Source organism: Hyperolius riggenbachi, chromosome 3, assembly GCF_040937935.1.
Source record: "Hyperolius riggenbachi isolate aHypRig1 chromosome 3, aHypRig1.pri, whole genome shotgun sequence".
Taxonomy (NCBI): Eukaryota; Metazoa; Chordata; class Amphibia; order Anura; family Hyperoliidae; genus Hyperolius; species Hyperolius riggenbachi.
The window spans coordinates 84884113-84900720 of NC_090648.1; the positions used below are offsets into that span (position 1 = coordinate 84884113).

Here is a 16608-nt window from a genome sequence, read left to right on the forward strand (position 1 = left end):
AGGTGGTGGTTGAGGCTCCTAGGCTATAGGGTCGATTCATAAAGGGCTTTGCGGTAAAAAAAAAAATTTTTAGACTTCTGTGTGCTAATTCATAAAAATCTTTCGGTAGAAATGCAGTGTTTTTTTCTTAACTAAAGTGTCGGTAATGAGAAGAGTAGCTGGCTGAGTTGATACATCTGTGCAGAGACAGGCAGCATTACAATAAAAGAGGCATCCCCAACTTCCCTTTAGATGTGCATTTTTTGTTTTACTGCCTCTCCTTACCCTGAATCTGTCTATTATGCTACGTACACACATGCGACAACGGTCGTTCGTTGTCAACGACGAACGATCTTTTAATTGACGAAAGAACGACAGAAGTAAAGTTAGTTGTAAAAAGTGTGTAACGATTGCATCGTTAGAACGAACGTTACACCACGTAAAAGCACTTAATGCGCCTGCGCATAAAATTGTAAAGTTTCTTGGAGAAAAAGAGAAATGCGCATGTCCAGCCTGGTACGAACGATCGTTTCCAACGATGTACCACTTTTGCTAACGATCGTCGGTGGTAAAAATCCGCCAAGACAGAACTTTGTTTTGTAGCGATTTGCCTCGTTCGTCGTTTGCCTTAATAGTCGTTGGTTCGTTTTTTGTAACGATCGTCGTTGGTAAAGATCGGGGAACGATCGTTACAAACGACTACAGTCGCATGTGTGTACGCACCTTTAGTCTTTCTAAACAATCTATTTAATTGCTACAGCTTAGAAGAACTTCAAGAAACTTTACACATCCAGGCTTTCTGATTTGAAATACACATCTGAAAACAAGTACCCAAGAGGTTAAAAAACACAGCCTAAGGGCCCTTTTCCACTACACAGCTGAGTCGTAAAATCGCAAATAGCTAGTGATTTTTAAATTGCTAGGGGTGCTACTTTATCATAGAAATCACGAGAAGTATTTTCCATTATAGTGATTCGATTTGTAAATCGCTAATGCTTTCTGGAGCGATTTTTTTTTTTTTTTTTTTTTTTTTCAGTGATAATGCAATGCAAATGAAAAATCCCAATCGCATAACAGAAGTAATGAAAACTTGCAATCGCTGGCGTTTGTGATTGCGATTGCTAGTGGAAAAGGGCCCTAAGGTATTCACCGGAAGCCTTGTTTATTCCGCTCTCACCGCTGCTGCCTGGGAGATCTGTCCCATTAACTTTGCTCTTATTGCTGCCTTATCACCTCTTCAAGGCAGGTGGTGTTCTCTGTGCCATTACCGCCTGCTCTAATCTTTATGAATTGACATTTACTGATGTGTTGAGATAATCGCCGCACAAGTCGGTAATTTACCTCACTGCTCGGGAATTTCAGCTTTTCATGCGGTAACAGCTTTTATGAATAGACATTTTGCTGAGTGCTCGGTAAAGTCAGCCGTTTTCTGCATTACCGCATGTGGGAATGCTTTATGAATCGACCCCAATGCAGCAATGCAGGACTGAGCAGTGCTTTTCAGCGCTGCTAGATTTGGGCGCCTCCATAGACTTCAATAGGAATCATTCCTATTGAAGCGCTCAGTGAGTAACGTTGGCGCCGTCAGAAGACGGAGCTGAGGTTGCTTAAAAACATAATAATTCGGCCTCCAGCAATCGCTGGAAGCCAAATTATTTCATTCCCCCACTATCCATGGCGGCCTGGAGGGGGAATAGTAATTAAATCGGCCCGGACTTGTGCAGAAGCAGGATCAGCTATATACCGCTGTATCCTGTGCCCAAGTCTACCGGCGCCGATTTCAAATGTACTCATATAGGATGGAGGCTGTCAGCACTCAACACCAAAGCTTGGGTATTTAGTACTTTATTAAAGGGGCACTATGGCTAAAGTCTTTGTTTTTTGTCACTGTAATATTTATAGATGTATGTGGAGCGGCAACCTCCATCTATGCTGGGACACAACTGCTGTGTGGAGAGGGACACAGCCTCACTGATGACACTGCCCGGCAAGGAACCCTGTAGCGAAGCTGGCAAAACTGACACCCATTGTTGTCCGTTTCTATGGCTACCAGACTTCGCTATTTGAAGTGCACAGTGTAGCGGCGGCATGATAGGCTCTATCATGCCGCCGCCGCAACACTGCGCACTTCAAATGGCGAAGTCTGTTTACTTCTAGCTCTACTGTAAGAAAAATAAAAAAAAATGCATACCTAGAACGTGCACATGCCTGAAATCGCTCGGAATCACTTACAAAGAAAAAAATCACTTCAAAAGCACTTACGTTAGCTATTTTTGGTGTGCACTGGCCTTAAGCCTTGTACACACTATCAATTAGAATTGGCCAATGATTGACCAATTTTACCACCTCCATGTAGTATGGGAGCTTACCTGCACAGTCTGCTCCTAGTATTCAAAATCTTTTGGCCCTCATACTACATGGAGGTGGTAAAATTGGCCAATTCTAATTGATAGTGTGTACAAGGCTTACGTCTGAACGGTTGTAGGATTATGCAAATTGTGTAGGCAAATTCATGCAGCTTGAAAATAAACCAACTGCATTCCACCTTGGAGGGTTCTGATAGGTAAATTTTAAAGCTGCATAAATTTACACACAAACTGTGTATCTCATTGACCAGCCCTAATCAGGATGTCCAACACTGTTGAGCTGTGTGCTCAGCAAGCAGGTACCAGGCAGCAACAAGCAGTTACTAGGCAGCAGTGAGCAGTTGTGAGTTTAAGGCCTCTTTTCCACGAACAGTTGATAGGCAGTGAAATGCCTCTCAAACTCTCACTGCTGCCTGGTAACTGCTTCTTGCCGCCTGGTAACTGCTCACTGCTGCCTGGCAACTGCTTGTTGCCACCTGGTAACTGCCCACTGCTGCCTGGTAACTGCTTGCTAAGCACACAGCTCAACAGTCCGTGGAAAAGAGGCCTAAGGCCTCTTTTCCATGGACTGTTGATAGGCAGTGAAATGCCTCTCAAACTCTCACAACTGCTCACTGCTGCCTGGTAACTGTTTGTTGCTGCCTGGTAACTGATTTAGGCCTCCTTTTCACGAACTGTTGAGCTGTGTGCTCAGCAAGCAGTTACCAGGCAAAAGTAAGCAGTTATGCAGCAACAAGCAGTTACTAGGCAGCAGTGAGAAGTTGAGAGAGTTTGAGAGGCATTTAACTGCCTATTAGCGGTCCGTTGAAAGGAAGCCTTATGAGCACACAGCTAAACCGTCCATGGAAAAGAGGCCTAAGAGACATCTCACTGCCTATCAAGTCTGTGGAAAAGAGGCCTTAGGCCTCTTTCACAGTGTGACGTTAAAGTCGCACGTTAGAAAATGTTTTAACGTGGACTAACGCACAGCAATACTAAGTCTGTGCAATATTCACAGTGCACACGTTGCGTTGTGTGTAACGTGTACCAATATTTAGAAAGTGCTGCATGCTGTGCGTTTAGCAATTAATTTGCTGCGTTATGTGCGTTGCACATGCTCAGTAATTTTTTTTTAAATGTAACGCATGCGCTGTTTTTGTTCCATCAGTATGCGACAAAAACGGCGCACCAAGAGACACAACGCAGTGTAAAATAACGTCCAATTTCGTAACCTACATGCGCTGCGTTAGGGGTACGTTGTGCGACTTTAACGTTGCATCAAATGCAAAGTCCCACTGTGAAACAGGCCTTATAGTACCCCTGAAGTGAAAACAATATGGCGGCTGCCATATGTATTTCCTTCAAAACTATTCCAGTTACCTGGCAGTCCTGCTGATACTCTATCTCTAATACTTTTAGCCATAGACCCTGAACAAGCATGCAGATCAGGCGTTTCTGGCTGGATTAGCAGCATTCTTGTTTCAGGTGTGTGCTTCAGACAATACTGTAGCCATCAGCAGGACTGCCAGGCAACTGGTATTGTGTAAGGCCAGTTCCACACTATGGCCTAGTGCACACCGGAGCGTTTCCGCTGCGGTTTGCGATCTGCTTGCGGGTGCGGATCCGCTAGGGTAATGTATTTCAATGGGCTGGTGCGCACCAGAGCGGGAGGCGTTTTGCAGAAACGCATACTCCCGGGCTGCTGCAGATTTTGGATTGCGGATGCGTTTCTGCCTCAATGTTAAGTATAGGAAAACCTCAAACCTCTCTGAAAAACGGCACTTCAGAGTGGTTTTCCAGGCGTTTTTTGTTACAGTAGCTGTTCAGTAACAGCTTTACTGTAACAATACATGAAATCTACTATACCAAAACCGCTACACAAAACCGCAAAACGCTAGCTGAAACGCTGCAGAAAAATAAGAAAAAGCGTTTAAAAATCTGCTAGCATTTTGCGGATCTGCTAGCGGTTTTTGGTGTGCACTAGGCCTATGAGTGCTTTTGGGCCCTTTTCCACTTGCGGCGATTGCGATGCTGAATCGCAAAATTGAAAATAGCTAGCGATTTTTAAATTTCTAGGGTTTGCTAAATAACAGGAAACGCTGTAGGTATCTTCCACTACCACTATTCGATTTTTATTGTGATTTTGCTATGCTATGCATTGCATATCACAATCACGGAATAAAATTAGGGACTTGCTGAATCACAATCACTAGCGTTTAGCGCAAGCGCTAGCGACTGCTAGTGGAAAAGGGCCCTTTGTGAGCGCTTGTGTTTAAAGGGAAAGTTCAAGCAAAATAAAAAAAGAGTTTCACTTACCTGGGGCTTCTACCTGCCCCATGCAGCCATCCTGTGCCCTCGTAGTCACTCACTGCTGCTCCAGACCCCCACTGGCAGCTTGCCGACCTCGGAGGTCGGTGGGACGCATTGCGTACATTTTTACACATTCCCGCTAGTGCAGGAACATTAACACATACATATTTACGCATTACTGGTTCAATGCGTAAAAATTTACGCATTGAACCAGTAACGCGTAAAAGCAGGGCTGTGGAGTCGGTCCAAAAATCCAACGACTCCGACTCCTCAGTTTAGGATTCCACCGACTCCGGCTCCTCTAATTTGCATATTACAATTTTGTTGATTAAAAGTATGTAACATGAAATTCGTCTCTTAACTGCCAACGCTTAGGAATTTTACAAGACAACTGAAGTGAGAAGGATATGTAGGCTACTATATTTATTCCCTTTAGACTAAAACTAGTCCTTGGTAAGAGTACTTGTAAAAGGTACAAACCGGAACAAAGAACATCTATCAGGCCCTAGGCAATGTAACTGTGGGTACATGTAAGAATGATGTGCAGGTACTCTGCAGGGGAATGAGGAGATTCTTCCTCTATTACACATCTGAACATGGATCAGGCCCTAGGCAATGTGACTGTGGGTACTTCTTCCTCTATTACACATTCTTCATGCACAATCTGAACAAGGTTTATGGGTGACAGACAACACCTCTGTGTTCAATGTGCACAACATTCTCAGTGGATTCCCTGCAGCTCTGTGGAGAGTGCATATGTAGAGTATAGTACTACTGTGTAACAAAGTAAACCTGAGACAGATGAAATTAAAGTTTTATACATACCTGGTGCTTCCTCCAGCCGCCTTCAGGATAATTAGTCCCTCGTTTGTCCTCCTCCACCACCTGGATCTTCTGCTATGAGTCCAGGTACTTGAGCCAGTCGGGCGTAGTGCGCATGCACACACTCCGCCGCCAGGAGCATACTACACCTGTGCAGCACTTTTGCGCAGGTGCAGAATGTTCCTGGCTGTGGGAGCAGCACGTAGCCAGACTGCTCTGACTGGCTGAATTACCTGGACTCATAGCAGAAGATCCGGGTGGTTGAGGACAGCGAGGGACTGATTAGCCTGAAGGGGGCTGGAGGAAGCCCCAGGTATGTATAAAGCTTTACTTTTCATCCGTCTCAGGTACCCTTTAATTTGTAGTCACCAAACCAAATTTTAACAACATATCAAATTATTTGATTTCATCAGCAAAGGTAGTGCATACATTTGCATAAACCAGCATCAATGCAGAATTATTTCCATCTCATTGACCATCTCTATTAGTGACACAGCTACACATCAGGCTTTATTCTTACAGCATAGATGTTATTTAGTATATATAAGAGATTCCTGTGTACACATCATATATACAGTCACAATCAGATATGTATATCTGACCTTAAAAATACGGGGACTGCTTTATTGAAGCAGCACAAGTAACTAATTTTGATTGGTTTATTTCATTTTTGTGGACTAAGCACAGCTATTACTGTATATATACATTATTTTTAATGACTATTATCTGAGAAATAGAACATTTTATCATATTTTCTATTTTAATTATAGTTACAAATTCATTAGGAGTCGGAGCATTTTTTCCCGACTCCAGGCACCCAAAATTGCCCGACTCCACGACTCCGACTCCACAGCCCTGCGTAAAAGTGTATGTGTTAATGTTCCTGCACTAGCGGGAATGCGTAAAAATGTACGCAATGCGTCCCGCCGACCTCCGAGGTCGGCAAGCTGCCAGCGGGGGACTGGAGCAGGAGTGAGTGACTAGGAGGGCACAGGATGGCTGTATGGGGCTGGTAGAAGCCCCAGGTAAGTGAAACTCATTTTTTTATTTTGCTTGGACATTCCCTTTAAATAGCGCTTGCTGAGTGCTTTTTTTTTTTTTTTTTAAATCGCTCCCGTTCACTTTCATTAAAATCACAGTAAAAATCGCTGTGATTGCGCATACGGAAAAACATACCGTATATACTCGCATATAAGCCGACCCGCATATAAGCCGACCCCCCAACTTTTCCCTGAAAAAACAGGGAAAAATGATTGACCCCCATATAAGCCGGGGGTAGGAAATGCTGGATTGGTGCAGCCCCCCAGTGTGTCCCAGTATAGCTAGTATAGTGCCCAGTATAGGTAGGTAGTGTCCAGTATAGCTAGTAAAGTGCCCAGTATTGCCAGTATAGTGCCCAGTATAGCCAGTATAGCGCCCAGTATGGGTAGGTAGTGCCTCAGTTTAGCTAGTATAGTGCCCAGTTTAGCTAGTATAGTGCCCCAGTATGGCTAGTAAAGTGCCCAGTTTAGTTAGTATAGTGCCAAGTTTAGCCAGTATAGTGCCCAGTTTAGCTAGTATAGTGCCCAGTTTAGCTAGTATAGTGCCCAGTTTAGCCAGTATAGTGCCCAGTTTAGCTAGTATAGTGCCCAGTTTAGCCAGTATAGTGCCCAGTTTAGCCAGTATAGTGCCCAGTTTAGCCAGTATAGTGCCCAGTTTAGCCAGTATAGTGCCCAGTTTAGCTAGTATAGTGCCCAGTTTAGCTAGTATAGTGCCCAGTTTAGCCAGTATAGTGCCCAGTTTAGCCAGTATAGTGCCCAGTTTAGTGCCCAGCATAGGTAGGTAGTGCTCCGCCCCCCGCCCCCCGCTGCTGCTATTACCTGTTTAGGAAGCGGCCGCTTCCTAATCCGCGTTCCTCTTCTTAAGTTTCTTCTCAGAGTATCACAGCAGCGCGCCCGGCGCTGCTGCTGTGACGATGTAGAGTGCAGGAAAGAGCGCGGCTCCCTATAGCGGCGATCTGTATCGCCGTTGCCAAGGGAACCGCTCTTTCCTGCCCCCTGCATCGTCACAGCAGCAGCGCCGGGCGCGCTGCTGTGATACTCTGAGAAGACACTTAAGAAGAGGAACGCGGATTAGGAAGCGGCCGCTGCCTAAACAGGTATTAGCAGCGGCGGCCGGGGGGGAGCGGGGAGCGGGGCGCGGACCACCCACCCACCCACCACTAGACCACCAGGGAAGACTCGCATACAAGCCGACCCCCCAACTTTTGACCCCCATTTTGGGGGTCAAAAATTCGGCTTGTATGCGAGTATATACGGTACACAATCGCTGCTATTTTTACGCAATTTGAATGAAAGTGAATGGGAGTGATTTTTTTTTTTTTTTAACAAGCACTAATCAAACGCAAGCGTTCACAAAAGTGCTTATAGTGTGGATCCGACCTGAGGGCTGGTTAACACTGCAGGAGCTTTTTCCATGCACTTATAATTTTAAAAGCTCTTGCTAATGTAATACTATGTGCGTGATCTCACTTGAGCAATGCGATTTTTATAAAAATAACCCATAGCATTGCATTAGCTTCTTAAATCACTATCGCTAAAAAAAAGATCTTTAAGTGTTAGGCCTCTTGCACACTGCAAGTGATTCCGATTCAGATTCCGCTTTTTAATCAGTTTTTACATCCGATTCAGATTCCGATTTGCAGTTTGCTCCCTGCAAACTGCAAATCGGAATCTGAATCTGATGTAAAAACTGATTAAAAAGCGGAATCTGAATCGGAATCACTTGCAGTGCGCAGGAGGCCTTAACCAGGCCGAAAAGGAAATAAACATGGCAGCCTCTGTATACCTCTCAATTCAGATGTACTTTAGTCAAGAAGGGCTGTAAAAAAACAAAAACTTAAAGAACAGATTCAAATTTTGCAGGAAGTACAGGGACTGGAAAGCAGAAGACTGGCACACTCTGAAAACCCCTTTTTGTGTTTGGGACATCGCTGCCAAAATCGGCCTAGTGGGTTCCAGCCCTTACACTGTGAATTGGGCCTAGTTCACATTACAAATCGAATGCAATTTGCAAAGCAATTGTCAGAGCGATAAAGGATTGTATCTCTCCAAAAATAGTACAGACAGCATATTTTCGATTTTCTTAAAATGGAAACTCTGCAATGAGAACACCCGCATAAGGTAGTATTTTGCCGATCGCTGGCAATCAGCAAACTGAGCACAATCACACAAAGTGTGATTCAGCCCTTAACCACTTAGGGAACGGCAATGAAACCACACTTCAGGACCAAAGCAGTTTCCCTGGTTTAGGTGTCCCCAGTTTAGATAGCCAGGCATAGTATTCCCAATATAGATAGTCAGACTTGGGTGTCATCCCTTGATCCAGCAATGTGGAGCTCTCCCCGCCATCCAGGATCGCACTGCCACCAAGTTTCGGTCCCGGCTTGAAGACGCCATCAAGCCTCCTGGCTTCATGCACTATGCAACATTCATGCAATCTGGCAGGCATAGTATTCCCAGTATAGATAGTCAGACATGGGTGTCATCCCTTGATCCAGCAATGTGGAGCTCTACCCGCCATCCAGGATCGCACTGCCACCAAGTTTCGGGTCCCGGCTTGAAGACATCATCAAGCCTCCTGGCTTCATGCACTATGCAACATTCATGCAATCTGGCAAATGTTGTTGTTGCTGTTTGTTTAAGCAATTTAAGCTAATTTCGGTGTTCTTTCTAGCCGCAAAATGAATGGGAATGTCCGAGCTATGAAACAAATGACACCTATTTAATGGGGGCTTCCTCCAGCCACTAGCAGCTGCTATGTCCCTCGCCGCAGCTCCGCTCTCAGCCGCTGGCCCCCGACAGTGCAGAGGCCGACCTCGCCAGGAAGTCCTCTAATGCGCAAGCACCGCTGTCAATCACTCGCACGTGGTGTGGAGTGTACAGCGCAGAACTACTGAACCTACGCATTACACACCACGTGCGAGTGATTGACAGTGGTGTGAGTGCAGGCGCAGTAGAGGACGACCTGGCAAGGTCAGCCTCTGCACCATCAGAAACCAGTGGCTGAGAGCGGAGCTGCGGCGAGCAGCTGCTAGTGGCTGGAGGAAGCCCCAGTTAAAGGGGCACTACAGCGAAAAACTGTAAAATGTAAAATATGTGCAAACACATACAAATAAGAAGTACATTTTTTCCAGAGTAAAATGAGCCATAAATTACTTCTCTCCTATGTTGCTGTCACTTACAGTAGGCAGTAGAAATCTGATAGAAGCGACAGGTTTTGGACTAGCCTATCTCTTCATGGGGGATTCTCAGGGATATATTTATTTTCAAAAGCACTTAGTGAATGGCAGTTGCTCTGTCCAACTGCCAAAAAAACTGTGTAGCGATCAGGGAAGCTGGCCAGCGTCATTGTTTCAATTTTTTTTCGGGAATATCTTTATAAAGATTTAAAGGGAAGGTTCAGGGAGGGTGCCTAAAAAATAAAAATTAATTTCCACTTACCTGGGGCTTCCTCCAGCCCGTGGCAGGCAGGAGGTGCCGGGAGCCTGCGGAGCGGCGGCGAGGGCACCTCCTGCCTGCCACGGGCTGGAGGAAGCCCCAGGTAAGTGGAAATTGATTTTTATTTTTTTGGCACCCTCCCTGAACCTTCCCTTTAAAGCCTTGCTGAGAATCCCCTATGAAGAGATGGACTAGTCCAAAACCTGTCACCTCTGTCAGGTTTCTACTGCCTACTGTAAGTGACAGCATTATAGGAGAAAAGTAATTTATGGCTCATTTTACTCTGGAAAAAATGTACTTCTTATTTGTATATGTTTGCACATATTTTAAAGTTTACTTTTTTCCGCTGTAGTGCCCTTTTAAATAGGTGTCTTTTTTCTAAGCTCGGATATTACCTTTAAAACACTGCATAGTGTTTGCTAGCTAAAAGCTATGTACACGCTTGTGACTTCTGTGAACAGGCTGTTTGGGCCCTTTCACACAAGCAGTTGATAGGTTGGAGCAGTCCTTTTCAGCGCAGGAAGATTTGGGTGCAGCCAGCGCCACCATAGACTATAATAGGAATTACATCTATAGCGCCGCTCAGTGAGGAACGTCGGCGCCGTCAGAAGACGAAGCTGAAGTTGCTATTAAAACACAATAATTTGGCTTTATATCATTCCCCCACTATCTATGGCGGCCTGGAGGGGGAATAGTAATTAACACGGCCCGGACTTGTGCAGAAGCAGGATCAGCCATATACCAGCTGTATCCTGCGCCCAAGTCTCCCGGCGCCGATTTCAAATGTATGCTGCCTGGTAACTGCTCACTGAGAGTGCAGTTCAGCTGCCCATGTGAAAAGGCCCTTTCAGGTGCTAGTTTAGGCAGCTGAGCATTTTGTCCTATGTAAAAGGGTGGAGGTGTGAATGGCATGTTCTTGTGGGAAATGTGGAGGTGGCTCTGTGCTGTCAAATGACTGTCAACCTGCGATGTTAACTGATTACAGATGTTATCTTCAATTCGCCTTTCCGGTTATTCTTCTTCAACAATCGCTGGAATTATAGTTAGGTGATTTGGCACACAGCTAATAAGATTCTGGGATTAATCTGTCAGGCCTGGAACCCACTACAAAATGCTATCGCTAATCACAAACGCTAGCGTTTTGTATGAGCGGTTTGCAAGCGATTTCATGAGCGTTTTCAGGAGCAATTTTAAAAAGTGTATTCTATTTGCCAGCGGTTGTGTAGCGATTAGCGTTTTAATTCTGATTGGTCCTTTCAATTAATTTTAATTTTGTTACAGTGTGCAGTAACTTCAAAACGCTAACAAAATCGCTCAGTGTAGGTTTTGAGGAGCGATTATTCCAGCGTTTATATACTTTACAATGCAGATACACTAACGCTAATCTCTAACGTTAAAAATGCTGCATGTCCTGCGTTTTGCGATTTGGTAACACCAATCGCTCCAGTGGAACTTGGCCCATTCATTAACATTAGCTGAGCGTTTAGGGAAAGCGCTAGCGGTTTGAATCACTCCATAAACGTTCATAAAATCGCTCTAGTAGGTTCCAGCCCCCAGAGTCCTATACAAAGTTCCAGTTCCGCTTCCCCTAATTCTTTTCCTGAAGCTAGCCACACACTTAGGCTGCATTTCCACTTGTGCGGTGCGAATCGCCGCGGTAAAAATTTGCATGCGGATGCGAATTTCGCATGCGGGTGTATGCGAATCTTCATACGAAGTCGCATGCGAATTCGCAAGGATGACTATGTATGCGAATTTAACCATGGCAATGCTGGTGTGATTGTCCATTGTTTCTATGCACGAATTTTTTCTGCACAGAAAAACGCAAGTGGAAACAGTCCCATTCACTTGTATTGCTATGCGAATTTGCATGCGAAAAACGCATGCGAATTCGCGGTAGTGGAAATGGGCCCTAATAGATTGCACCTGAATCTGCACAATCATCAAGCCCTCTCTGATTGGAATCTGATCAGAGAGAGATTAATTCTAAACATACACAGAACATCCATTTTTAAAGGGGTTCTTTAAAATTCAAAGAAAAAAAAAAAAAGTTTCACTTACCTGGGGCTTCTACCAGCCCCCTTCAGACGTCATGTCCCCACGCCGGTCCTCAAGGATCCTCCGGTCCCATCCCCCCCACTGCGCAAGATGCTCCCGGTGACATGCGCAGATGTGGTCGACTGTAAGTCGCCAAACGGAGAGTGATGCTTCATACACACTTGAGATAAAAGTCTTTGGAAAATGCAAGATCACAGACCAATCTTACCCCCCTCCATGTAGTATGAGAGCCATACTCTACACAGTCTATTCTATGGAGCTGCACTCCCCATCAGATAAAATCTTTGCAAGATGCTGCACACAAAGATGCCCGTACACATTCAAAAGATCATTATCTGCAAAAGATCTGTTCCTGCAAAAAATCCATTCCTGCAAAATGCATTCATAGTCTATGAGATCTGCAGATCCTCATACACACCTGGTTTAACAGACAATCATCTGCAGATCAGATCCACCAGGATGGATTTTCAGATCTGCAGATGATTGCCAGATATGCAGATGAAGTCTGTTAAACCAGGTGTGTATGAGGATCTGCAGATCTCATAGACTATGAATGCATTTTGCAGGAATGGATTTTTAGCAGTACCAGATCTTTTGCAGATAATGATCTTTTGAGTGTGTACAGGCATCTTTGTGTGCAGCATCTTGCAAAGATTTTATCTGATGGGGAGTTCAGCTCCATAGAATAGACTGTGTAGAGTAAGGCTCTCATACTACATGGAAGGGGGTAAAATTGGTCTGTGATCTTGCATTTTCCAAAGACTTTTATCTCAAGTGTGTATGAAGCATGAGCCACAACGGGGGACTGGAGGATCCTTGAGGACTGGCGTGGGACAGGACGTCTGCAGGGGGCCGGTAGAAGCCCCAGGTAAGTAAAACTTTTTTAAACCTAAAAGAACCCCTTTAAAAGTTTTCAGCACGGAATCTATTGAAAATCGATCGAAGGTCAGTGGTGCATTGTTTTTATGCAGAGCAAGGCTATATCGATCGTAGGTCGAAATCGATCAATTGGACATGTAAGGACAATGAGTGCTTGAGGCCGTTTGTACACTTGCATTGGAATTTCCACATTGGGTATCATTCATAAAAGAGCTGTCGGTAAGGAGAATCAGTGTGGGAAAACACAGCTGCCGGTATTTTAGACTTCTGGGTGGGCATTCATAAAAAAGTGTTCAGGTGCGATAGCACTGCGGAGATTTCCCGAACTAGGTTGGCAGTAGGCTTGCGGAGACACAGGAAGCTGCCGAGTTGATACATTTCCCCGTGTTCCACTCCACTGCAGCTGCCTGGGAGGTCTGTGTCTCCATTAACTTTACATTGTTATCGCCACATAAGAGTAAGCGGTATTTCCCGTCCTCATACCGCTTGAGGTAATCTTTATGAATTATAATTTTGTTACATTTTTTACGAAAATCACCACACAAGGCGGTGATTTATCACTCTGCTCGGTAGTGTCAGTTTTTCATGCGGAAAGAGGCTTTATGAATGCCGAACTTGCTGAGTGTTCGGTAAAGTCAGCTGTTTTAAGCATTTCCCCATGCGGAAATGCTTTATGAATGATAGCCATTGTGTTACTCTGTTTAACTGTAAGGTAACACAACGGGGGCCTAGCACCCTTACCTTGTCCCGCCGTGCTGCAAGTGCCCGACTAGGCGCTGCAAAGTCAATAGCACGTTACTGCCAGACTTCCGCGGCAGCAGAAATAATAAAGGTGAATTGGGGACGCAGAATGTTTTAATGTGTGCGGCATGGGTAATGACGGGGAAACCTGGGAATCCCAGTGATGCACTTCCTGTCCCTGTCCACTTCCTGTATGTCCCTTTGTGAAGGGCATGTGGGGGGGCGGGGCTATGCATATGACCTTTATAACATTATTATTTTACTGTTCTCGGGCACCTTATCAGTTCTCAAAGGCAGCCAATTTTCCTGCAGATGCTCTACTTGGACACACATGTATTGATTTTTTTTTCCTACATTGATTGAGTCTGACAGACATCTACTTTCTCCAACACATTCCACTGACTGTAGGCTGATCATCTATCAAGAGTGATCCGAGATCTTGGAAATTCCCAGTGGAAATGGGTCAGCGAGAGTAGCAGGGGGGGGGGGGGGGGGTGGATGTCCGCAACAAGCAGGACGTTGATGCTGTACAGATTTCAGTTGAACTCAGTGTGCAGAATGGTTTGGGAATTGATCTGATGGGCATGTCTGGTATAAGGTGCCCATACATCTGGCGATGTATGGCCAGATTCGAGCAAGAGACCCATCTCTACCTGATCAGAGAGATCTGTCGCTGTCCATAAACCGCAGGTTGATACCCAATCGATTTCAGCAAGAAAACTCTCGGGAATCGACCTTGCGATGTCTCTGCCCCTTTAATGTAAATGAGCCCCCATATATTACTGTGCCTCACATGCTACCAGCATGTAAGCATTCCATCCGTGCCTCACACATGTGCCACCTGCTGTATGCCGCTAGCGTATGAGGTGCGAATGGAGGAAGATGGATGGGCAGGTGACAGCAGACAGGTAATGTATAAACGCACCAGCAGGGTAGCACATTATCCTTTAGGGGGACAATGCCAGGGCTTCCATCATGTTCAATGCTCATCACACCGTGCACACGATCGATCATATTGGCCCAAAAATACCAAGCATACCAGATCAATACATTCCTCGGTCTGGCAACGCCAATTTGCATCCAATTGGATTATAATTCTAGGATCAGATGGTCGATCAGCTGCCAAATGACTAGCTGTATTGCTACGACTTCTCATTGGTTTCCCCATGCAATTATATGTCCCTGTCCCCATACATCGTCAGCACTGGGACACTGTGAAATGTGACTTCCTTCCTGTAAGCAGTAGAGAGAATCCCCTGTATGGGAAATCCTCAGGCCAGGGAGACGCAGCACAGATTATTTATAGCTGCCAGTCAGTCTGTAAGGAGCCTGTCACAGACTAGCCACTCACATTACTAGACTATCCCTAGACTGATTCGCTTTGTTATGGAGTTTGTCCCCTCCCAGCCCCCGTAGCGCCGTGCGCCTTCCCACATTCTTCCCAGAGTCAGCGAGCGAATTATACCGGCCAGAGGACGTGACGGACGCGGCAGCGGGGGAGGGAGGGGCCTCACATTCACGCCTCACACGCACACTCTCCGGTAGACCCTCGCTTACCTCATAGTGCTTCATATTTCCGCCGGGGACTGCAGCACGCGCACCTAGCCGTTACCTGCCAGAGCCTCAGTCACAGGCGGGGCAAGTGACAGACGGGGGTGACGGATCGAGAGACACCCAATCAGATTCTCGAAACCGGAGGGATGGGCGTGCTTACTGCACTGGGAACCAATCGGCACTCTCCCTCGTTTCTATGGGCTGGATTAGAGTAAGGTGCAGGGGGCGGGAGCATGTAGTTGACAACGGTGGGGTAAGTTGGGCAACCAATGAGAAGATATTGCAGAGCTGGAGTGGGTGGGGCGGAGGGTGATGGGCGGCTGTCAGGCTATTTGCAGTGCAGTGTTAGACCTCCTAAGGGGCGGGGATTCTGTCAGGCAGCTGTTTTTATAGATACTGCGGCAGACGGCATTTGGTGTAGAGATGGGAAGTTCGGATCTTTTCAATGATCCGGATGATTCGAATCGGATCATTGAAGAGATCCGGATCTTTGATTCGAATCTCGGATCATTTTACTACTGGAAGCATTCGGGGTGAAATGAACAGCAGGACAGGTCTGTGGACAGGAGAAGGGGAGGGAGTGGACACACAGAGAAGGGGAGAAGATGGACAGAGGGCAGGGAGTGGACAGAGAAGGGAGGAGGGACGAGCAGAGAGCAGAAATGTTTGCACGTAATACCCACATGCTGAAGTCATATGCTTTACATATATTTCACCTATATGTTCATCTGTACACTTTGAAAGAAAAGGTCGCACAGTGAAAGAAAGCATTCCCAGAAGATAAGTGCAGCAGTTTAGTGCCGAGTGCAGGAGGATTATATTGCCTTTCAATCACACTGTCTGCAAAGTTACTGAGCTATGCTGAGCCAAAAGCTTCCCATGTGTTCACTGTGCAGCACTACGGAACAGACAGCCTATAATGGGCAGCACGTTATAGCCAGTATGTGTGCTCTACACATATCTGGCAGTGGCACCATGTCCCCTCTCTCTCATCTACCTGTCTCCCTGCAAGGCTGCCTCCCTTCCAACAGAGCGATCCATCTCAGCTCTGCTTCCAAGACCCCGCTGCCCGCTGAGAGGGGGCGTGTCGCTCCCGGCCCCGCCCCTTTTGCGATCCGAATCACTCATTTTGATGATTCGGATGATCCACTCATAAAATAGATTCGGATCAAAGATCCGAATCGTTCATGATCCGGACAACACTAATTTGGTGGTGTAAGCACTAAGCAGGTAGCACATAGCCTAGGCTCGACAGGAAGTTTTGAATCTTGATTCAAATTTGCTTTGTCTTAAAGGATACCCGAGGTAAAACAAAAAAGTTATTATTTACTTTCTTGTAACTTCTGCTTCAGAGTTGATATACTGCTTCCCTCCTAGCTTCTTCTGTCCCCTCCGTATGATCGCCAACCATGGCTGTTTCGTGGGCTTCTCCGCATGTGCAG

At 45.8% G+C, this 16608-nt stretch overlaps 1 protein-coding gene across 1 annotated transcript in view; it reads right to left on the minus strand.

Annotated features, from left to right (window-relative positions):
• LOC137562782 (very-long-chain enoyl-CoA reductase) overlaps nt 1-15276 on the minus strand; it is an 87838-nt gene extending 72562 nt beyond the window's left edge. Inside the window, exon 1 of the mRNA XM_068274476.1 lies at nt 15170-15276. Within this exon, the coding sequence (XP_068130577.1) occupies nt 15170-15184 (15 nt within the window). The 5' untranslated portion in view covers nt 15185-15276. The remainder of the gene's footprint in view (nt 1-15169) is intronic.
• Between the last annotated feature and the right edge of the window lie 1332 nt (nt 15277-16608).